At 35.3% G+C, this 24,433-nt stretch overlaps 3 protein-coding genes across 3 annotated transcripts; 2 read left to right on the top strand and 1 right to left on the bottom strand.

Annotated features, from left to right (window-relative positions):
- LOC109716805 (tetraketide alpha-pyrone reductase 2-like) lies at positions 447-4,620 on the top strand. Its single transcript, XM_020242383.1, has 6 exons — positions 447-636; positions 1,981-2,153; positions 2,811-2,999; positions 3,641-3,803; positions 4,052-4,241; positions 4,334-4,620. Exons 1-6 carry the CDS (start codon positions 531-533, stop codon positions 4,473-4,475), a joined length of 963 nt encoding a protein of 320 aa, XP_020097972.1. The 5' UTR covers positions 447-530; the 3' UTR covers positions 4,476-4,620.
- On the bottom strand, positions 10,791-12,717 carry LOC109716486 (ethylene-responsive transcription factor ERF118-like). The gene is made up of 2 exons (XM_020241964.1): positions 12,271-12,717; positions 10,791-12,174 (listed from the first exon to the last, which is right to left on the bottom strand). The coding sequence occupies exon 2, from the start codon at positions 11,955-11,957 to the stop codon at positions 11,145-11,147; it is 813 nt and encodes a 270-aa protein (XP_020097553.1). The 5' UTR covers positions 11,958-12,174; positions 12,271-12,717; the 3' UTR covers positions 10,791-11,144.
- Positions 18,935-23,984, top strand: LOC109716170. The gene is made up of 5 exons (XM_020241494.1): positions 18,935-21,483; positions 22,128-22,290; positions 22,368-22,492; positions 22,578-22,669; positions 23,586-23,984. Exons 1-4 carry the CDS (start codon positions 21,394-21,396, stop codon positions 22,659-22,661), a joined length of 462 nt encoding a protein of 153 aa, XP_020097083.1. The 5' UTR covers positions 18,935-21,393; the 3' UTR covers positions 22,662-22,669; positions 23,586-23,984.

Raw genomic sequence — 24,433 nt, 5'->3', positions numbered from 1 at the left:
CCCAAATTATTTTTTATGGGCACGATGCCCAAGAAATTTTTACCCGTGAAACCCACTTCTTTTATAAAATATAAAATAATAATATAACCGACTATCTCTAGTGCAAGTGGCAAAAGGATTTGGTGGTTGGTATCTGAGACCCAAGTTTGAATTCTAGTTGATTCACATTTCCAACTAAATTTATTTCTAAATAAAATAAACGAAGCGATTAGTATGCTACCTCTCTCTCAAAAAAAAAAAAAATAATAATAATAATAATAATGATAATGATAAATATCAAACTCACTGCGTCTCTTCACGTGACCCACCACACCTAAACCTACCTCTCATCTTGGGATGTAATTAATCATTACTTTTACCAGCCCCAACAAAATTGATAAAAATCAAAATCATCACCAAACCATGATACAACATGTTCCTATAAAATGTCACATCACTATAGTCGACCCAAATTAAAGAGGATGGTAAAGAGTTAGAGAGAGAGAGAGAGAGAGAGAGAGAGAGAGAGAGAGAGAAGGGAAAGGAGATTAATGGCGGAATATTGCGTGACCGGAGGGACGGGATTCATTGCAGCTTATCTTGTTAAGGCCCTCCTCTCCAAGGGCTTCAAAGTTCGTGCCACAGTTAGAGACCCAGGTATATATTTGTATATACATGTATCTTTTTTATCCTCAAAATAAGTTTAAACTCAGAATCTTTTAGGAGTTCATTTGGACTCATGAGTTATTGCTTCCACTTTCATCTATAATCATCTTCAGTAAAGTGTGGTTTAGTAAATTGAAATGTAATTAAGATCTCATTTTGAGCTTGTTTCTTCTACTTTATACTGTGTATAGTCCAAACTCAAAAATTTTTGCTAAAGATCAAGCTATAATATTGGGGAAGGAAAAGCAATAATTTTGAGCTTCTATTTTGAAATCCACTTGCTAGTATTTATTTTAAATCTGATTTAAAAAGTTTTATTTTCGCCTATGAGCCTTTTGGGTGGTGCAAAATTAAATGGCTTTTATAGCGGTGGTTGCGCATCATCTTCTTGTGACCGCACGCTTCCCGGCAGGAGGTCGCTCATTCTAAAACTACTTTAGTCTTATTTAACTCTCTTAATTTTTTTGGGATCTAATCACCATCTAAAATACTATAGTCGGGTTAAAAAGTTTAGCGCTATTATATTTTATATATAGAGCTATTTTAAATTCTAAGAATGTTGTATTTCTCTTCTCTTTAAGTCCTAATATCTTCGTTAGGCTTAAACACAGTCACAGATGCTAGGCGATATGAAATCCGTCTCGCTAGCTTTAGCTGATCGACCCACAACGGTCGTCAGCTGAGGAGCCACGCTCTACCTGCTGTATGGCCCTAACTTAGTCGAGACTTATCTCACACTTCCGGCTGGTGATTGACATTGATACTAATAACTGTGACGTTCTGCTTTCTGGGAAAACGGGGGTTCATCCATTCTAGAACTACTCTAACTGTAGTATGCTTAATTTTTCTAATCTCTTAGGTCTAATCACCACCCAAAATGCTATAATTAGATTAAGAAGTTTAGCCTAATTATATATTGTATATAAGATTATTCCAAATTCGAATGGTGTCACACTGCTATATATGAGTTTAGTCCCACACTGAAAACTCATAAGTTGTAGTATTATTTTATATTCTCCAACATCTTTATATTACTTTCTTAGGTAACAAAGAGAGTTGTTATGTCACCCAGTTATCACAAGCACGCGCACACGGCACGAGCATGAACCAAGCCGTGCCGGGCACGATCTTGGCTAGCCAGGTCGATGCACCTACACTAGCTCGTGATCATTGTACCGCGAGAAGTGTGATCGCCGGAGTCTCGCCCGTAGAGATGCAATCATACTTTTAAGACAATGCCTAGCACGTCTCGACCGACATATCTCATTTGAACTCTCTATCTAAACAACATTTTAACCTTGTTATATATATATGTTGTGGTTGTCATTTTGGAAGAGGATGAAGGTAAGGTAGGGTTTCTTTGGAGCCTGGAAGGAGCAAGGGAGAGGCTGAGACTGGTGAAAGCCGATCTGACGGTGGAGGGGAGCTTTGATGAGGCGGTGGACGGCGTCGATGGCGTCTTCCACACCGCCTCTCCGGTGTTCCTAACCTATGACCAAAACGTTCAGGTCATTCCATCAATGTTTTCTTTTTCTTTTTTGGAATAATTACTTATACATTAATTCCGAGAAAATTGGGACATCAATATTTTCTCATGTTATGCAGAAATATATTTGTAATTCATTATGTTTGTAGGGACCTGTATGAAATTAGCCCTTTTAAAAAATAAAATAGTAGTGTAGGAATTTTTTTTAAAAAAAACTCTTAAGATAAGGTGTCGCATAGTGTAATTAATTCAAATAAAAAAAAATCTACTTTTATAGTATAATGAACTTTTAGTGCTATTTGAAGTAAACCTAAACATTAGTTAACTGAATCATTTTATAGGAGAAGGGATAAAATAATTATTTTGTAAGAAATAATTGGGGTTTCAAAGTTCATTTCTGAGAAAAACAAATTCTTCTACAAAAGTTACTGCATAAATATGCCCAAATAGTTGGAAAAAAAATAAAAATAGTAACATCCATTTAGAAAAAGATAATTCCTAAAAATATCCTCATCTCATGACAAAAATATAACAATTATGTCAATCCATAATTTACAAAACACATTACTGATCACTACAAGAGAGAAAACTCACTGTTGTTTAGTCTTGTTAATTTTGTTATTTTTGGAGGAAATTTAGTCTTGTTAATTAATTACTGTATTATCAATCGAAATCGCAGGAAACTCTGATCAATCCAGCCATAAAAGGCACAAAAAATGTGCTCGACTCGTGCTCGAGATCAAGCTCGGTTCGTCGTGTCGTGCTCACCTCTTCGTGCTCTTCGATCCGATACCGAGACGACGCAACCCTAATCTCTCCACTCAATGAGTCACACTGGAGTGACACTGAATACTGCAAAAGATACAATGTAAGCTCTTTCATCATTCTCTTTGTTGTATTCTAATCTTTGTAGCTAATTACAATTATGTTAATTACTTGCAAATTATTTGTGTAGTTGCATATTAGTTGTTTAAGTTTAGAGCTCTATCTTTCTCTTCACAAAGATTACAAGCGGAGGCAACAAATAATAATTGTGGTTCAATTTTTCAACATTTTTCAATAGTTGTGTTATAAATTGAGAAAATGTTTAATCGCGTAAGTTGTAACTAGTAACTTTAACATGATTCAAATTGCTTAATTTCAAGTTATATATAGCTATTTGGATCAATTAATTGAGTATCTTTTTTGCATGATAAACACAAGATCAAACATTTTGCAAATTTAAAAGTATACTGTAAAAGGTTAAAATAAGCTTTAGGTCCCAAAATGCAACCATATTTAGAGCAACAAGGCCCTTCGATTGTTCTAATTCTATCTATAGTCAAAAGTTATTTAGTGTAGAACTTTTTGATATAAAATATTTATTAGTGCTTCTTCAAACAGCTCTACTAAAAAATATTCTAGCTAAAAGCTTTAGTCAGGCTAAACAAGCATCAACATATTTTGATTTGGGACTATTCAATTGTATAGAGAACCAAATCTAATCGTTTTTAATTCTTCGATTGGCAGCTGTGGTACGCGTACTCAAAAATACTGGCTGAGCAAGAAGCATGGCGGCTGGCAAAGGAGTACAACATCGATCTCGTGGTCGTCAATCCATCGTTCGTCGTCGGGCCAGTACTGGCACCACGGCCCACAAGCACAATCCTAATGATCCTCTCCTTATTGAAAGGTATGAGCACATCATGCGACGCCCCGCTTCTCAGGAGATCACTAATTTTAAAACTATTCTAATTCTAGTACGCTTAACTATCTTAACTTCTTGGGTCTAGCTATTGCTCAAAGTGTTATAACCGGGTTAAAAGATTTAGCCCTATTATATTTCATATACAGAATTATTCTAAATCCTGAGGCATCACACAGATAGTATTCCGAAACTTGTACCAACCTTACTATGATGCTCGATTCGAGTGCATGCAGGAGACCTAACTGAGTACCCTAACTTGACGATCGGGTTCGTCCATATCGACGATGTGGTCCGAGCCCACATTTTGGCCATGGAGGACAGAAGAGCCTCGGGGCGGCTCATCTGCTCAGGCTCGGTCGCGCATTGGTCGGAAATTGTGGAGATGATCAAGGCCAAATACCCCGTATACCCGATTCCGACAAAGTAATTCTCTCAATCCTTTGAACCTTTACAATATTTTGAACTTCTTTTTTCCTATTGTTTTAGAGGTTCAGTGACAACTTTTGAATATCTAGGTGTGGGGATCAAAAGGGAGATAGCAATCCACATAGCATGGACACAACCAAGATCAGGAACTTAGGGTTCCCTCCTTTCATCTCAATCCCTCAAATGTTTGATGAGTGCATCAAGAGCTTCCAAGACAAAGGGCTTTTGTAGAATGCAAAGGTGTTACAGCAATTAAGTATATGGAGAGGCAAAATATATATAGAGAGCATGTATAAGACCTAGTTAAAGATGTTGCATCCAACAAATTTGGCCACCTAAAAAATATAATGGATTTATTTTAGTAGTTCCTATTTCACTGGAATGATGCATTGCATGCCTGTTACTTTTAGGCGAGCAAAATATGCAGATTCTCTTGAATTTTAGTGCAAGTTGTGACTCACCACTTGAACTTTGAAAATGAAGTAAAATCACTTTGACAAACTATTTAAGTTGCATATATCCACTACAAAAAATCTTACACCAAAGACATTTCAAACAATAACTAGCTACGCTTCAAAGAAATAACTTCCACGAAAAATCGTTAAATAAACATGTCGGAATAAATATACCGGTGCTTTAATATAACGTCGAAAAATTTTTATTTAGTATTTAATAAAAATAATATTTATTGACGACGCTTAATCATACTATCAGCACATGCCAAATATTGAAAACGCTAGAATAGAGCGTTGTCTAAAAAGCGTCGTATAAACATAGCTTGTTGTAGCGATCAGTAAATTGAATTGTTAAGATAGTTTCATCTCGAATTCAAATATGGTGATCCACCACTATTTTATGTTGTTGGTTTAGTGCTCTCAACTCGTGGCGGTGAAACCAGGTTTGAATCCTCTTTTGTTTTCTTTTTTTTTTTTTTTTTGAGTCCTCTTTTGAGTAAGAATAATGCATTACTGGTGGCCTAAGTGTTAGTTAAAAAAAAAAACTCAAAATTTTAAAATTTGAATTTTATTCTATTTGAATTTTAAATTATTTATTTATTATTTATCATTATTTATTATTTTATTATTTACTTATTTAATTTTATTTATTTATTTATTTTTATTCTCTTTCTTAATGCGTAAGAAACTAACGGAATATTTTTCCGTTCCGTTTCTTACGCCAAACGGAATTCCCTTCCGTTGCGTGGAATACGTCTTTTTCTCGTAACGAGAAAGAGCGTTAAATTCCCTTCCTTTCTTCTCCTCTGTTACTGACAGAGTAGTAGAGAATGAGATTTAGATAATTTTATTAATCTTTATCTATTCATCTCTTATCTTTTACTATTTGAATATTCTTCTTATCTACTGGGTGTTGAGAATCTTCGTCAACCTCCTTCACGATCGTGCTCGCAGGAGGAGGAATTCCGGTCGTACCTTGGGGTGTTATTTCCGATTAATCCCGCACGTAAGGACGGGAATACGCCTTAGGGCAGTGCCTCGCACGCTTCCGGATAAGATCAAATCATTATTTGGATATTTGCGTTTATCTGTAAGTTTGATTTTATTCTTATTACAAAATTAGTTAGATATTAATCACAATCAGATTTTCTTTGCGGTATTTGTTCTAACAATCTAAGGCGTAGATCCCTATCTGATTGTGATTAAATCTGACGGTACTAATCTATTAAAATATATACATATATATTTTGCGTATAATTCTGTTTGACAACTTGCTTGTATGTTTGTCATTCAAATTTAAATAAGTTGGATTAGCATTTTGAAATTCTAATCGGATATTGTTTATCTGCAAATTATTATCTTTTTTTTATTATTATTAATTTTTTTTTTACCTACGGATCCAAAAGGGTGGATTTTTTTTTGCTACAGTAAATAAAATTCTATTTATGTACTGTTTGAGTTTTGCTATTGTAAAACCCTTTAAAAAAAAAAAGTTTTACTGTTTTGTTATAAAAAAAAAAAACCACTTGTACGGATTAAAAATGTTTGCTACTGTAATTATTTTTTAAGTGTGCGGTTTTTTAAGTTTTAAGTTTAATTTATTTATATAAATATACTATTTGTGAGAAAAAATATATATATATACAGATATATATTTTACTGTCTTGATAAAAAAAAATTGTGGAATTATTTTGTTTTCTATACAGACATTGTACGGGTTGTTTTTTTTTTAAAAAAAATTGCTACAGTACATACATTTAAAAAGTTAAACAAGTTGCGACAGTGAAAGATATTTTAAGTGTAAGGATTTTCTTAAAGTTTAATTTATATATATATACTATTTTTTGAAAAAAAAAAAAGGAAAAGAGTTTTTGTTACAGTTTTCTGTATACTGTTTTGAGTTTTGCTACAGTAAAAAAAATTTTGAAAAATTTTTTTGCTTGACATATATTGGTCATTCAAAGTTAAATATTTTGAGATTAGCATTTAAATTGTAAATTGCATATGTTTATAATTTAAATTGCAAATCATCTTATTTATAATTTTTTTTATTGCACTATACTGCTGTTTAAAAAAAAAAAAATAAAAGAAAAAAAAAAGGAAAAAAAAAAGAGCTACTGTAAAATTATTTTTTATAGTGTACGGCTTAAAAGTTTTGCTACAGTAAAACTGTAAAATTATTTTTTATATTGTACGGCTTAAAAGTTTTGCTACAGTAAAAATTCTTTGGTAAAAAAAAAAAGGAGAATTTGCCACAGTAAATTAAGGAGAGTTTGCTACACTAAATTTAGTTTATGTGTACGGATGCGTTCGTACCAGCATCACCTAACCTATAATACTATCTCTTAGTTGTCACTACATTTGTTACATCTAAGTATTTTATACATTGGTTAAAGTATATCATTTTATTTTGTTTGTGCCATCTATTTGTTGTTGACCCAAATTCTATTAGACATGATTAAGGCCATATTTTTTTAAATTCTGATATATTTCAAAACTTGTGGGGGTTACTCTTTTACCAGTTTAATAAATTTTGATATTATAATTACTCTCGTGATTTTATCCTAGTGTTCATCTTGGAAACGAATTTTGCAAATTCTAAGATTGGCAGGTAAATTATTTTGAGACATAAATTTATTAGANTTTTAAATTATTTATTTATTATTTATCATTATTTATTATTTTATTATTTACTTATTTAATTTTATTTATTTATTTATTTTTATTCTCTTTCTTAATGCGTAAGAAACTAACGGAATATTTTTCCGTTCCGTTTCTTACGCCAAACGGAATTCCCTTCCGTTGCGTGGAATACGTCTTTTTCTCGTAACGAGAAAGAGCGTTAAATTCCCTTCCTTTCTTCTCCTCTGTTACTGACAGAGTAGTAGAGAATGAGATTTAGATAATTTTATTAATCTTTATCTATTCATCTCTTATCTTTTACTATTTGAATATTCTTCTTATCTACTGGGTGTTGAGAATCTTCGTCAACCTCCTTCACGATCGTGCTCGCAGGAGGAGGAATTCCGGTCGTACCTTGGGGTGTTATTTCCGATTAATCCCGCACGTAAGGACGGGAATACGCCTTAGGGCAGTGCCTCGCACGCTTTCGGATTAATATATTGATATTCTTTTTCCACAATTTTGGAATTTAGCGATTATCTGTGAGTTGATTTATTTGCGTTTATCTATATATTTGTTTGTTTTTATTTTTATCACAGAGTTAGTTAGATTTTAATTGCAATCGGATTCCTATGCGATATTTATTCCAACAATCTAAGGCGTATTCCTATCTGATTGTGGTTAAATCTGACGGTGCTAATCTATTAAAATATATATACATATATATTTTGCATTTAATTCTGTTTGACAACTTGCTTGTATGCTGGTTATTCAAATTTAAATAAATTGCGATTAGCATTTTTAAATTTTAATTATATATTGTTTATCCGTAAATTATTATCTTCGTTTTTTTCGTACGGATCCTAAAGGGTGGATTTTTTGTTTGCTACAGTAAATAAAATTTTATTTATGTACCGTTTGAGTTTTGCTATTATAAAACCCTTTGAAAAAAAAAAAAAAAATCCCTTCAAGTAGAACTCGAAACCGACAACTAGCGTTCACTTATTTTATAATGAATGCTCTAACCATCAAACCTGTTCATTAGTGTTGTCTCTTATACTGTATCAGCTCTATTTATAATTTGTTTGCTGCATAAAAAGTGTTTGATTGTATATATCTGTTCAAGATTACTTAAATGAAATCAAACATTTAAATTGTTTGGTACATTTATTTGCTGTTGAATCAAACTTTATTCAATATGATTAAATCTCGTGATTTTAAATTTTAGTGTATCTCAGAAATTGTGGGGGGAGCGCTTTTATCAGTTTGATAAATTTTGATATTATATTTGCTCTCGTAATTTTATTTTGTTTATCCTAATGTTTAGCTTGTAAATGATATTTGTAAATTATAAAGTTAACTGGTATATTAAATTGAAATAGAAGTATGTTAGATTACTAACCTTTCATGATATTATTATATTAGTTTTGTCAGATTTGATAAAAAATCTTGCAGATTGCTTGACGAAAGGCCTGAATAGGACTAAGGTCCTGGAGTCATCGAGGGGGATGGGACTTTGCCCGTAAAGGGCCTTCCTGCAGTGGGAACCCAACCTTTGTGATAGGAGATCCCTTGAAGAAGGTTCAATGTGGTAAAAACAAACTGCTAAGTTGGCCAAAGAGCACTTTCTACAGTTTTTATATAGGAGCTTTAGCTCCAATCCCATCCCTATGGTGAGTAGTGCTCTGTGTAGTGGATTAGGTTGAGCTGAGAGCTCTTAATGGGATCTAAGGCGATAATTTTCGCGAGATGTGACTCTGCACACATCCCTGGAGGAAACCACCTATATAAGAGTATCCGTATGTGGCCGCGGCTATGTGAATGGGCTATACATAGAAACTCTTATGAAAAATCAAGGTACTGTGCATGGCCATTAACGCACAGACCCGCGACGGAGAATTCTGTACTATGTGTGTGGTGGTTGAAGTCAGGGTCAAAGGAACGTAGTTCAAGACCTGGTTCACTCCGATTCCTTCTGATGGAAACTGCTTACACTAAGTGGGGTTAAGTCTCTTAAAGACACCTCACCCATTTCATAGTATAAACACCCAGTAATTATTATCTTTCTTAATGCGTAAGAAACTAACGGAATATTTTTCCGTTCCGTTTCTTACGCCAAACGGAATCCCCTTCCGTTGCGTGGAATACGTCTTTTTCTNTGTACAAACTAAATAAAAATATTAAAACTTAACTAATCAATTTTTATCATATTTTAAATATATTAACTGAATAAAAAAATAATTAGTAATATAATTAAATATATTTAAATATAACTAACTTTATCTATTTTATTATTTTATTATTTTTTTTTACCTTTCTGCACCATAATTGACATCGGTTCACGATGGGGCGAAGTCAATTACGCCATTTAAGGTTAACTCGAATTTCAACCGTAACATTTTTACGACGAACCAAACAACAAAAACGACTTCCCTCATCTCCACTTCCACCCCACTTCCACCCAAACAAACAAACTTTTATGTTCTAAACTCTTCCTCCCTGTTCCAACCAACGAACCAACCAAACAAGAGTCAACTTTTCACAACTCTCTTTAAAAGTTCAAACCAACCCTGAAAAGGAAATGCCACCAAATATTAAAAAAAAAAAAAAGTTCTCTCTCCTCTCCCTTTCTTTCTTTCTTCTCTCTCTCTCTCTCTCTCTCACTCTCTCTCTCTCTCTCTCTACTCCCCCACTTCTTGGTCAAATACAACACTGTACTCCCTCTGAAACTCTCCAGTGCACCCATGTTGACCAGCTCCCATTTGGTTTACAGAGCATTACACTGATAATAATCAAACAAATTGATAGAGACACCCATCACCCAATAATGGAGTTAACAACTTCCCCACTTACCCATTCTCCCACCCCCAAAATACTTTTCCCTCTAAAATTTCACCCAACATATTTTATTCCCTCCACTCTAATTTTGTCTCTGCCTCTAAATTCCTGCGAGGTGAAGTACATTCATAATTTCCTATATAGTCCCCACATCTTCTATTAGAAGCCCCAACTTCATTCCTTAGAGAGCATTTCACCCTGGTAAATTAACCAACCATATCTTTACTTTCCCAAAGCACAGTAATTAAGCCACAATATCCCACTTCTCAGGAGGTCACTCACTCATCTAAAACTACTCTAACACTCCTTAGCTTACCTCTTTTAACTTTTTAAACCAACCCACCGCTCAAAATACTATAACCGAATTAAAAGATTTAACCCTATTATATTTTATATATAGAATTATTTCAAATTCGAGAGGTGTAGTCACAACTTTTCACTCTCTATTGTAAATAATAATAATAATAATAATAATAATTTTTATCTAAACTTTAACACAAGTTAAAAGTCATCTTTAACTTGAAATTATATGATAACAGGACAGAGAAACAAGCCCAAAATAGTAGTTAAAGAAGAGCCTATCATTCTTTATCCCTACTCCCAACCCCTTCCCATAAGAGACAATAATGCATTATGCTTTTTTTTTTAAGTACTCACTCCGATTCCAATCGTCTTCAATAATAGCAAATAGTGATAACTATTACATATATGTAGAACAGTAACAACAACAATATAAATGCAGTGATTCTTATAATAATAATGATGATAATAATGAGAGTATGTAAGTGTGTGAATGAGTGGAGGAAAAAGAAACTCCATGGGCGCGGGCTCTTACAAGCTCGGAAAAACCCAGGAGAAGTTTCCTCCCTCACACACGCATTTTCAACGCATTTTATCAAACACTTTTTAGGTAGCAAATTTAATATTAGTGATTTTGTGGTATTATAATGCCGAATAAATACTAAATAGCTGCAAAAATTCAGATTTAAATTGGGAGGAGGGTGTCATCATCTACCATCCACGCGTCGAGGCTGGGGAAATCTGAGCCGTCCAAGTTGGGGTCCCACAGGGGAAAGTCGGCGAAGGAGCCGAGGTCGTCGACGACTACTACCGGGTCCTCCTCGTAGAGCTCGCTCAACGGGTCGGATCCGGATCCGGATCCGGACCCGAACCCGAAGCAGAACCCGAGGTCGGGGTCGGGGATGGGGAGGGGGAGGGGGATCTCGTCGGCTAGGGTTAGGGTTTTAGGGGGCGGCGGCGCGGGGTCGAGGACGGAGGAGGGGGAAGGGGGGGCGGCGGCGACGGCGGCGGCGGAGGGGCTGCGCTCGGCGGCTAGGCGGAGGGAGGCGGCGGCGTAGGCGGCGGCGGCGGCCTCGGCGGTGTCGAAGGTGCCGAGCCAGAGGCGGGAGCGCGTGCTAGGGTTCCGGATCTCCGCCGCCCACTTCCCCCACTTGCGCCGCCGCACCCCCTTGTACCTCGGCGCGGCGTCGGAGGTGGACGAGGACGAGGACGACGACGACGAGGACAGGGAGGAGGAGGAGCTCGGAGTTAGGGTTTTGGCCCCCGCCTTCGTCTTCCACGGACGGGCCCCTAGGGTTTCGGCGAAGGCGATGGATCCCACGAAGAACTCGTGGATCACCCGCTTCCTCCTCTTCGTCGAAGCCGCCTCCTCGTCCTCGCTCGACTCGGTGGCGTAGGGATCGTCGAAGAGGACGCGGATCCGGCGCCGCCGCCGCCGCACGATCGGCTCCGACTCGATCGGGTTCGTGCTCCTCTTGCTCTTCCTCTTCATAATCATCTCACCTAAATTCCTATCTCCTCTCTCTCTCTCTCTCTCTCTCACACACACAAAATCGAACAAAAATCGGTAAAAAAAAAACCAAAAAAAGCCGGAAAATCAGGGAAAAAGAGCTCTTAGGATCTCGATTCAGCTTCGTCAAGTCAAAAATGGTCCTCTGAGGAAGATGAAGAGGAAATCGCAAGCTCGTATATGCCGGAACCCGCTATACTTCACCCTGCTCACACAAATCAAGGGATTATGAGCGATCTTTCGAGGGTTTAACGAACTGAGAGCTTAGATTTGGGGGGGTTTTTGATGGGGGGATTCTCACCTTTGCATCGAAATCGCGGCGTCGATGGTGCGGAGCCTCTGTTGCATGCGTGGAGAGGAGGAGGAGGAGGAGGAGGAGAAAGAGGAGGAGGAGACGAAGCCGAGGTCGAGGACGAAGACGAAGACGAAGATCACCACCACAACGCGATCGAAGAGGAGCAGATCGGGAGACATAAATTCGCTGCGCTTCTTCGTCTTCGTCGTCGTCTTCGTGGATCCTCGATCGATCGAGCTCTCTCTCCCCCTCTCTCTCTCTCTCTCTCCCCTTTCGCTTCTCTAAAACCCCAAACAGAGGAGCAAAAGAAGAATAACAGCCATTGTTGGGTATATTTATATTTATATTTATTAAAAGCTGAGATAGAGAGAGAGAGAGAGAGTGTGTGTGTGCGCGCGCGCGTGGAAACCGAAGAGATGAGGAAGGGGGGGCTGAAGGGATGAGTAATCTACGGCTGTGATTTCTCCCTCAGTCCTCTCTTTCTCTCTCTAGAAAAGTAGTACTGAAATTTTAACTACAGACCCCTTACTAATAGCAAATTTTAAATTGGCACCCTCAACTTCAATTGTTATCTTTTTTAGAAAAACTTCAAATACCGCTAGTGTGGTTTCGCACTTTTTCACTTTAGTATCATGTGATTTAAGTATATCAATTTGTTACCATGTGATTTTATTTTTTCGCTTTTCACTAATTTATTTTCGTTAAATCAGTGACAAAGTTAAAACTAAAGGATATGCTAAAGTAAATATTCAATAAACCTAAGTAGAGTGTTTGAAGTATTTTATATATAATTTAACAAAATATTAACGAAAAAGCTAACGAAAATATAAAAATGAATCTACAAGGTACTAACTTAATACAATTTGAAGCACAGAGTACTAAAGTGAGAAAGTATGAAATCGTATAGTTGGTATTTGAAATTTGTCCTATTTTTTTTAAAAAAAAAAATATCCGCTTTATTCATTGGAAAATAAATTAAGCTACAAAAGATGAAATTACAGAGGCCTCGAGCGAAAAGACGGAAGCTAAAAAAAAAAAAAGAAAAAAAAAACTATGGCCTGTTATAATTTGGCCTAGATTACACTTTTGCCCCCCTCAAATTAAATCTTGGTTTTCAAATTTTTATTTATTAAAATTTTTGCCGACCTTTCGGGACGCAAATGGCAAAAAATTCGATAGTTGGTATCTAAAATTTTAAATTCGAAATTTAATTATTTCACATTTTTAGGTGGACCTAATGGTCAGTATTCGAGATTTCAAATTTAAAATCTAGTCGTTCCACATTTCTATCTAAGTTCTTTTTAGATAAACTCCAAATATCATTCCGGTGATTTCGCATTTTCTTACTTTAATATTCTGTGATTTAAAATGGATCATTTTAATATTCTCTAGTTTTATTATTTTTTTTTTCATAGTACCTCCGTTAACTCTTCGTTAAGTCATATAAAAAAAAGATTTCAGATACTCTATTTATGGTTTATCAAATATTTATTTTAATACTCTGTTGTTTACCAAATTTTTACTTTAGTACTCTGTGATTTTAACTTTGTCACTGATTTAACGAAAAAATTAATATAAAAAATAACGAAAAGAAAAAAAAATGAAACTATAGAGTATTAAAGTAATATATTTTAAACTATAGAATACTAAAATAAAAAAGCGCGAAATTACAAAGGTGGTATTTAAAGTTTTTTTCTTTTATCGAGCATAATGTTTAGTGCAAGAGATTTTAAGTTCCAAATATAATTGTTTCATATTTTCATCTAAACTTTTTATTAAATCTAGAGTAACTTCTTATCAAACTTAATGGTTTTGATAACTTCCAAACCCAAAAAAAAATAATTATTAAGAACAATTAATTTAATAGACCCGTTAAAAAACAATTAACTTAATTAACTAGAAATAAATGTTAACTTAAAAAACAATTAACTTAATAGACCCGTTAAAAAACAATTAACTTAATTAACTAGGAAAAAATGAATATAAAAATAAATGTTAACATTTTGCCAGGTTAAATTTCTCTTTTTGAGAAAAAATATAAAAAACTTTTTACTAAAAAATTAAGATGGGATAGGTTAACTATAGGAATAAATTTGATTAGTTAGAGACGTAGATAAGCTACTATCGCATTTAAAAATTTTTCATTTCAATTAGGAATTTTCGGAAATATTAAACAGGGTTAATTTCATACAGGTCCCTCGGTAAATATAGTGAATGGTAATATATATTCTTACAAAGTTCAACTTTCATATATTATTCCTACGAAAGTTCTAATATTTTCAAATATATCTCTCTAGTTTATTACCGTTAGAGAATTGTTTATATTTTTAATTTTGCCATTACAAATATGTTTTTCTAAAAATCATAATAGTATAATATAAAAGAGATAAAAATATCAAACTAATCAGGATTAAGTATTTAATCTATGGTTAACTAAAATTTTCTAACGAATTCAAACGGCAGGGATGTATTTGTAAATATCAAAATTTTTGTAACGACAACATATGAAAATTGAAGCTCGTAGAAATATTTTTACTATTCACTATATTTGTAGGAATATGTATGAAATTAAACCTATTAAATATTAATACCCCTCAACAGTTAAAATAGTCCCTGAACCTTATTTTTTTTGCTAATACTATATTAATTTTTAATTCTTTTAATTTATATTATATTTAAATTTTGAATATGAGTATAAATAATAGTTTCATTAGCTATTTGACTACTAGTTAACAATATGAAAAAATAAATTCAGTTTGGAATTATGTACTATCACTATCACTAATCACTGATAATTAGTGTCTTAAATTCAGTTTGGAATTACGAGTAAATTACATTAGAAAATAAAATGAAAAGATATATTTTCTACTTTTGTACATAATATTACATTTCGGTAAGAAAATAAAAAAATCTATCTTTTTACACTTTTACTCTAATTTTGTTTTGCTTAATAGTATTAAATAGTTCCCAAAACCCACGCCTTTAGATTTTTATATATACATTTTGTATATGGTATAAAAAAAAAGAATTAATTTCATACAGCTCACTGTAAATATAGTAAATGACAAATATATTTATACAAAATTCAACTTTCATATATTGTTTATATAAAAGTTCTAACGTTTTCAAATATGTTTGTTATCGTTAGAGAATCATTTATAATTTTAATTTTGTCATCATAAATATGTCCTTTCAAAAATCATAACAGTATAATATAAAAAAGATTAAAATATCAAAAAATTAACTAAGGTTAAGTATTTAACCTATGGTTAACTAAATTTTTCTAACGAATTTTAACGATAGGAATATATTTAAAAATATTAGAATTTTTACAAAAACAACATATGAAAGTTAAATTTTGTAAGGATATATTTATTATTTACTGTATTTGTAGGGATTTGTACGGAATTAATCCTTTTTCTAATTATTTATGATATGAATCGATATTGAGTGTCCATATTGGGCGCGACATGCGTCATGCATGTTGTGAGAGAGAGGTGGAGTGCCACGTGGCACCTTATAATTGGTCGGTTTCGCTGGTGCCTGTTACACAGAACGTAGCGAAACGTGGCAAAGTTGTTAATTTTTGGCGCGTCGGGCGAAGAGATAGAGGGGATGGTTCGAGTAGTCACACTCTCCTATTCGACGCCCCATTTTGACCGACCAGGTAAGATAGTGGGTCCCACCGCCACGAGACGTTTCATAGGGGGTGTATAAGTGGGTGCAACCCACATTGGTGACCTTTTTGTTTCCGGGGGTAACGTTTGGCGCCAAATGGGGGTACGACGTGGAGCTCTCGATCTCATCCGCGTGGATTTTTTTATTTATTTTTTCTTTTTTTGAACGGACAGGATCCGAGGAAACGTGGGTCTGAGAAATACACATCACGGTTTGTCATTTTGCACGCGGTGCATTCACTAATTAGAAAAAGACGTTTTTGTCGCAGTTCTAATTATGTGATGTCATAAATAATGTTATATTATTATTTTTATTAAGTATAAAATATTTAAAAGGAATTATTGCCTATATACCCTGTACATTTAAAAATATCCTATTTACCCGTATTTTTTTCTTTCTAAAATACCCCTCATATGTTCTATCATTATTGTAAAATACCTCCACAGTTATCCTCTGTTAAGTTAACCTGGGTCAAACGTGAGTTAAATATCTATCACAGTTAAAAAAAAATTAAAATGCTAATTTTGCCTTTAACTTAAAGGCAAATAAGAAATGTTAGCGACGGTAGAGAGGTATATTTGAAAAGATCAAAAGTCAAAATACTTTTTGTGCCTCTGACTTAAGGGCAAAAAAAAAAAGTCGGTGATGACTTAAGGGGAAAAAAAAAACAAGCTAACGGATACACTGTTATAGCGGTCATTGCACCATTTTTACTGTAGTAGAACATTCCCGTTGCACTATTATCCCTGGCGCACAGAGGCTAATTCGACACGGCTTCTGAATAGTTGGTCCGGCGGCGGCGGCGGCGGCGATAAAGAGGTCGTGGAGCCTCCTCCTACTCCTCCCGTATATTATCGACGGCCTCCATATCCTTTCATTTGCACTATTAGCTTAAGATTACATTATGATATAAAATAAGTCAATTTTGACTGTTATTGTTTGGTTGCACTGGAACGAAGCTACGGATGCACTGTTATAGACGTTTGTTGCACCATTTCTCCTTTCGTAGCTCTTCGCGTTGCACTATTATCAGGGCGCGCACTATTTGTCAATAGCTTTCGAAAAGGAAACAGCGGGGCCGGTGAATAGCGGGGGCGGATGTGGTCCGAGTTCCGAGTAATGATCGAGGGAGGTTAGGTTGCGTACAGCGGACGCGGCGTATTTAATGAGCGCGAGACAGTACGGCATGGTATACATCTGTTGAGGAATACGCTGAGAAATACTACCGTATTGCACTCTTAAAAGCTTAGTACGAGTCTGTTCCAAAAAATTGCACTGGTGTTACAACCGTATTGCACTCTTACATGCTTCGTTGCACTCATAGATAAAATCCATTACACTGTTATTTCCCCGTATTGCACTCTTACAAACTTCTTTGCACTCTTTTGAAAAATATTGTTCTGTAATTAACATGCCTTGCACTATTATTCGCGCTTAACTGTGAACTTATTTAACAGTTAAAAGGACGCGTGATCTTTTATAGGAAAACTTTACACAATTGTTTAGCCGTTATGTCGCACCTCTGGGACTCCGAACCCCGCCGTTGAGCGTCCAGCCCCGCCGCAGATCTTCCTGGCCTGCCGACTCTTATGTCGCACATCGCCGACCGTCCAGCCCCGCCGCAGAGCTTCCTCGCCTGCATTTGGAGGGGACGCCGTTCATTTGCACTTTTAAGTTCAGATTATATTAAGAAATGGAGAAAGTAAATTTTTGACTGATTATGGTTTGGTTGCACTGGAACGAGGCTAGGATGCACTGTTATAGAGGTCGTTTGCACCATTTCTCATTTCGTAGCTCTTCGCGTTGCACTATTATCCCTGTTGCTGGGCGCGTGCTATTTGTCAATAGCGTTCGAAAATTTCGTAAAGTCTTAAGCCGAACAGGAAACAGCGGGGCCAGCGAATAGCGGGGGCGGATGTGGTCCGGGTTCTGAGAAATAAGTGGGTCATTTAATGCGCGCCAGACCGTACAGCAGGGTTGTAGGGTAGTATATGTATGTCAAGAAATACGCGCGGGAGGCTATTGTATAGGAGGGGCATTTTGGTCAGGCGGCGGAAAAAGCGGACCGAATCTGCAAAAACGAAAAAGGTGGCCCGGTTTTGCAAAAGCCCAAAATAAGTGAATTTTTTATGCAAATTGGCCAATATTTAAAGGGATAATTGTCTGTATACCCTCGCACATTTGAAAATATCCGATTTATCCCTACCTTTTTTTTCTTTCTAAATTACCCCTCATATACCATTATTGCAAAATACCTCCGCAGTTATCCCCTGTTAAATTAACCTGGGTCAAACGTGAGTTAAATATCTACAACAGTTAAAAAAAATTAAAATGCTAATTTTTCCCTTAACTTAAGGGCAAATAAGAAATGTTGGCGACGATAGAGGGGTATATTTGAAAAGACCAAAAGCCAAAATATTATTTGTGCTCCTGACTTAAGGGCAAATAAGAAAAGTCGGTGATTATAGAAGGGTATATTTGAAAGGGTAAAATAGTAATTTCATAGAGATAATAGGGTTCATTAACAAATTTTAGCTCTAAGGATATATTTGAAATAGATTGGAACGTAAAAAAGGTATTTTAAATATTAGCCTTTTAAGAGGGGTAAATCAGAAAATTAAAAAATTATCAGAGATATGTAAGAAATTGCCCCAAATAATTAAGCCCCTTGATACCCTTCTTTATTATTATTATTATTTTTTATGCTGGAAGGGTACTAACAAAAATTCAATAGTAATTAAAAGTTAATACTTAAAAATTTAAATATTAGTTTTTAATTAAAAACTATTTTTATTCAGACATACTCCTTAAAATTTTAAAAAATATCGCGAATACATACCCTTTCAAAATTGTCCATAATTGCTCTTTTTTTTCTAATTTCCATTAGAATTTTATTAAAGTTAAAAATATTTAATAATTACCTATTGGCCTCTAGTTAAATTAATATTACTTAGGATAACTCTTTTTATTCCGTTCATAATTTAATTTGACTCTTTTTGGTTCAAATCATGCCATCACCTTTCTAAATTTAATCCTTTTTTTCAATTGATAAAGTGCAAATTATCCTTTAATTAATCGAAGGGTATTGATGATAATCAATTAGAAGGATATATAAAAAAAGTATTCAGTCATATTTTTGGACATAATGTTCGAAATATAGGCATGCAGTTTCAATAATTTCTTTAGATTTAAAGGGTATTTCTTATGTTAATCTTTTTTTTTTTAGAATTGCTACGTATGTAATTACCATGGATTATAATCCATATAAATAGCATTTTATTTAAAATCTTTTTAGTACCCTTTTGTTCTAATTGAAGAGGAAAGTTTAATTTTAGGGTATCCTTAATTATTTTCTCCTTGTAATTAAGTTCATTTCTATTTTTTTTTTCCAAAAATACAACTCTAAAATTTTATGTAATTACCACTTTCCTATCTAGAAAAGATAGAGCCAAATATGTGCTAATTTAGATGTCTTATCAATCTTCTAATTAAAAGAAAAAGAAAAAGAAAATGACATGAAAAAGTGGAGGTTCCTTGAGGAAGAATAAAGGGTTGAAAATGTGGACTTGTGGAGGGCTCATCAACTTTTTTTTGAAAGGGAAATTAGGAATTGATGCATCTTTGCTTCTTTTCTCAAAGTTCCACATATCTTATCCTCAAATCTATTTTCCTATTGACCATTTTTTTTTTTTTGAGAGATTGGTAGAATAAACTTAGCTGGAATTAAATGTGAATCAATTAGGATTCGAACTTGAAATTTCGAATACCAATCATCAAGCTTTTTACCACTTGCGCTAGAAAAGGTCAGTCCTATTGACTATATTATAATCAACATTGCGCATTATTTTGTTCCCTTAATTAGTACATGTAGTAATAATCATACCATCCAATATGTTGTGTTCTTTAAGTTTCATTTGGCTCGGGTATAAGCAAGAACTGCCTATTTCATATATAGATATAAGTTCAGGTATAAGTCCGAAATAGGCTAATTTTATGTTTTGATGAAAATTAAGTTGTTCTCAGAAATAAGAAAAATAACGTTTATATAGATAAGATGAAATAAGAAAAATAGTACATGCACTTCAATGCGTGTCACATTTCAGCACAGAAACTCAACTGGACACATGAGCAGATTTGCTATAGAGATAAAAAATTTTATCTTTACGTGCCCGATGTTAGAGTACAAGATACCTGAAAACACTGAGCATGTGATACCAAAACTCAGGAAAAATATTTTTCAATAAAATCATTAACTATTTACAAATCCCAAGTACATCCACCTACACCATAAAAGCCTTTAGCTACAAATATCCTTTCTAAAGTGAAGTTAAAGTGTGTCCCTAAATTGTGTGTGTAGACTAGTGGTACTAGTTAGCACCTTAGTAAATTCGGATTCGGCAAAAATTCGGTACGAATATAATGCGGATAAAATTCGTCTTCTAATTTTTAAATTTATTAAAAAATACGGCTAGAAAACGGATTTACCAATTATTCGGATACGTGATTTATATGGATATTATATGTTCACTAATTAAAAATTCGAGATAAAAAATTCGAGTATTAAATTAAGTTGTTTTCTCTCAAGATTTATGCTATCAGCATAAATATTCATATTTCTTAAAAAGATAAGAATAAAGAGCTATAAAATTAAGCTAATTAAGTAAAAAAAATAAATAAATAATTAAGCAAATAAGAGATTAAGATAATTCATAAGAGATTAAACCTTTTTGACCTAGTGAATTTTTTTTTTTTGGAGGGAGGGGGGCAAAAGTTCACCAAAGGGTTTTTTTCTTTTTTTTTGAATCGCGAATAATTCGCGAATAATCACTTTTGATGAAAAAATCGCGTTTTTTTCTGAATTTTTTGAAAAATATAAATACAGCCGTTTACTTCGTTTCTTCAAATATTCACGAATAATTCACGAATAATTCGCGAATTAACTAACCATGGTTAGCACCCAGCTAGATCTACCCAAAAAATATTTCGAAAGAAGTGAAAAATTTTATATCTATTTTTTTATACATTATTTCTTATAAAATTTGTCACACGGTAATTCCTTCTTCACCCCACCCTTCTCACTCCTTGATGCTTCACCTTCCCACCTCATCTCTACCCGATGTTTTGTTTTCCCAACAACCTACTTTCTAATTAATATATTCACATGATCTATTTTTATCTAGATAAATTGCTTATAAAAAAAGAATAAAATAAAATCTCTCCATACTCATTTTTATCACACTATTTTTTTTTCTTTTTGCTTTTTCTTGGTGCACAAGAAATGTTCAATTTTTATATTTTTTTTAATTTTTTGTTTAATTTTTTAAATTGTGTGTGGATTAAAATTAAAATGAGGATTGCGGCGACGCAGCGAGGTGAAGTGCAATAGATTTGGAGTCGACGAAGGGGGACAAGCGATGGGTGTGGGGGGATCTGTAAGACATCGACGTGGCCATGATAAAGGAGAAGCTCGACGCCGACAATGGCGATGGAGGAAACGCGGAGTACGAGAATCGCCTGTCCGATCTTGCCAGGGCGATGAAGGTGTATATGGAGTAGTAACTCTGTTACTGTTCTTTCATTATTATTATGTAAAATTTATTTGCTGTTATAACTTTTGCTATATTGGTACACATCTATTTTATATTTTCAATTTGCATCTATTGATGTCTCGTGGCAAGTAAAAAAATTTTAAAATTTTAAAGTTATCAATCTTTTATCTTCTATAGTATTAGCCCACCGCAATGCGCAAGTAACTTCACTAGTTATAAAGTATTTTTTATTCGGTGCAGCAAACCGTCAAAGGCAAGCTGTACTAATCAGTCAATAGAATTGTTAGGAATTCGCCACTTATATTGACATCAGATTTTCTCCGATACTAGTTTATTATAATAAAAGTGAAAAAGATTTAGTTCGTAATGCGCGAAAATACAAAAAGAGAATCGAAAAAAGAGAGAAGAAAAATAAAACACACAAATAGTTATATGGTTCAACCACTGATCTATATCCACGGGTGAAGGCACAATGAATGTAGTATCATTTCTTTTATATATTATTATTATTGAACTTAGTTGGTGTTGATTGTGGCTATGATGCCACGTGCAACCTATCCCCCCATGCATACTTATCCTTTAGCTGGGTGGCACTCTATTTACTTTTGCATTCTCTCTCTCTCCATTCGGCCGCAGCAAGGAGGAGCTCGGGTCGTGCCGCGGAGCTCGATTTCCACGTCGACGTCGCGCTGCGAAGCCATTCGAGCATACGGTTGCTGCTGTTACATCGCGAGGAGGCTGGGCGAGGGGGTGTTTTCGCCATCCTCGACGTCGCATCGGCGCTGGATTCGCTGTAAAGGTGGGTACCTAACTTTCCTCCTTGGATTATTTGAACGCACGGTTTTGAGATCGCGTGCTGATTTTACTGATTTTCAGCGTCGACCGTCAGTGTTTCGGCTCGTACTCGGCGTAGGAACGTCGGATTTCGACGGGACTTGGTTCGTTGGATTCAGGACTTCGAGAGGAATCCACGAAGCCCTTATTTGCTGGATTTGTTGAAGGTTAGCTGCGTCGAAATTATGTTCTCCGCTGTTGCTGTGTTTCGGACAGAATTTGAGTTGGAGTTCTTCGTTGCGATGTGTGCAGGGCGATTTCGAACTTGAGCTGGACACCATGGTTTTTTCAGTGGATTTGGGGATTTTTGGTGACCTCCTCGCTGCCGGGGTTTAGCGATCTAGGTGGGTTACATCGGTTTATTCCTAAGTATATATTAGTTGACATGTATGATTTTCGAGTTTTTGGTAAATCATGTTGTAGCTCGGGTTGTTGATCGTATCATGGCTAAAAATAATCAGCATTGAGAACATGACTTGTAACCATAAATATACATGTTGGACTTGGATTCGACTTAGGAGAAAACGCGATAACGATCGGCATATGTTAAACTACCTGATTTAGCCTTAGGGGCCGTTGTATGATTTTATACTGTTGCAGTATCATCATATTGAGAATTCTAGGTAGTTTAGATTTTAGTTACACTCGTGCGGGGATGCCGAGTGAATTTTTAGAATAGCGTTTAGGCTGTTCCGGACTGTTGGGTGCCGGCGGGGTTGACGGTGGACCCGTATCGCCTGTTTGGTGTCGGATTGTGCCGAGGGCACGTTACCTGTTGGTTGTTAGACCAATTAGAGTCTGTTACTTGACTGTGGCTTGAGATAGTGCCTGATTGAGCTCGACAGAGATACACTGCATACTCGGTTGGGTAGCTCCCACGAGTGCTACTCCGGAGACGGGCGCTGTGCTTTCGCGTTGGTGTCGCTCATGCCGGTTGGACTTGCTCTCCACGGATCAGTTAGTGTGGAGGTAGCTGGATAGTCGCAACTGGGCAGGGACGGGTGTGTTCACAGTCTCAGGGACGGGTATGCTTACAGTCCCGATTGGATTAGGTCAGATTTGACATTTCCTACGGTTGGTTAGTGTAGAGCTTGATAGCGTAGTGTTTCATAGCGGTAGATTTTATTCCTGCATTTACTACTATCTTTACTCCCTTCCGTAGACTTAGTGGGTGGACCGATGAGTTGAAGGTGGTACCTACTGAGGACTACTTATTTTTACAGTAGTTCTCACGCCCAGTTGTTACTTTGTGTTTTGCAGAGCCTGCTGTTCCGGCTGCTGCGTCTTCTGAGGTTGATCGAGGCAAGGGCGTCGCGAACTAGAGCCCTACCAGACGAGTTGCTGAGATAGAGGATCACCAGCTGCAGGTAGTCCTGGTTTACTTTTGAGCTTTTGTACATACTGATGCTAGATCTCGCTGGAGCGAGTACTTCTGTACTTAGTTATCTCGTTTGTATATGAGATTTGTTCGTTCTACCTGCTTAGTCTCTTTACAGCTCTACACTACTATTTGTAGTATTGTTGATTTCAGATACAGATATCGCTTCGTATACAAGAAAAATTCTTTGTATACGGCGGATTTGTTAGCGTGCCCGGAGAACGTGTATTCGGGGCATGACAATGAAGATTATCATTGTAATCAAAGTGACGTATAAAACATACATCTCTTCTAAAGCTCTAGTCTTAAACATATACTTATATTTCATCTCATCTGCCATATCAAATCAATAAAATAAAGAGTATATTTACAATAGTAGCTAAATCTAAATAAAACCATAAATATAAATCCAGTAACACTAGTGATTAATAATATCAATAAAACTAGGCAAAAGTTAAACTTAATTAAATAAAATAATCAAAACGGTATTGGGTTAGAAAATCTTACGGTACTAGCAATTGTAACAATAATAAAAGGGTAAATCATGCATCAACTACTATCGAGTACGGTACTAGCAATTGTAACAATAATAAAAGGGTAAATCATGCATCAACTACTATCGAGTACGAACTATGGACTGATGCCGTAAGCCCAATGAGGACAACTGTTGCTTAACGTCGAATCGCAGTACACAGCCGAATCACGGCCTAGCAGCCGACAACCGCTATTC

Source organism: Ananas comosus, linkage group 10 (assembly GCF_001540865.1).
Source record: "Ananas comosus cultivar F153 linkage group 10, ASM154086v1, whole genome shotgun sequence".
In the NCBI taxonomy this organism is placed as follows: Eukaryota; Viridiplantae; Streptophyta; class Magnoliopsida; order Poales; family Bromeliaceae; genus Ananas; species Ananas comosus.
The sequence above is the reverse complement of the archived record's forward strand: the minus strand, read 5'-3'. Positions and strand labels throughout refer to the sequence as shown.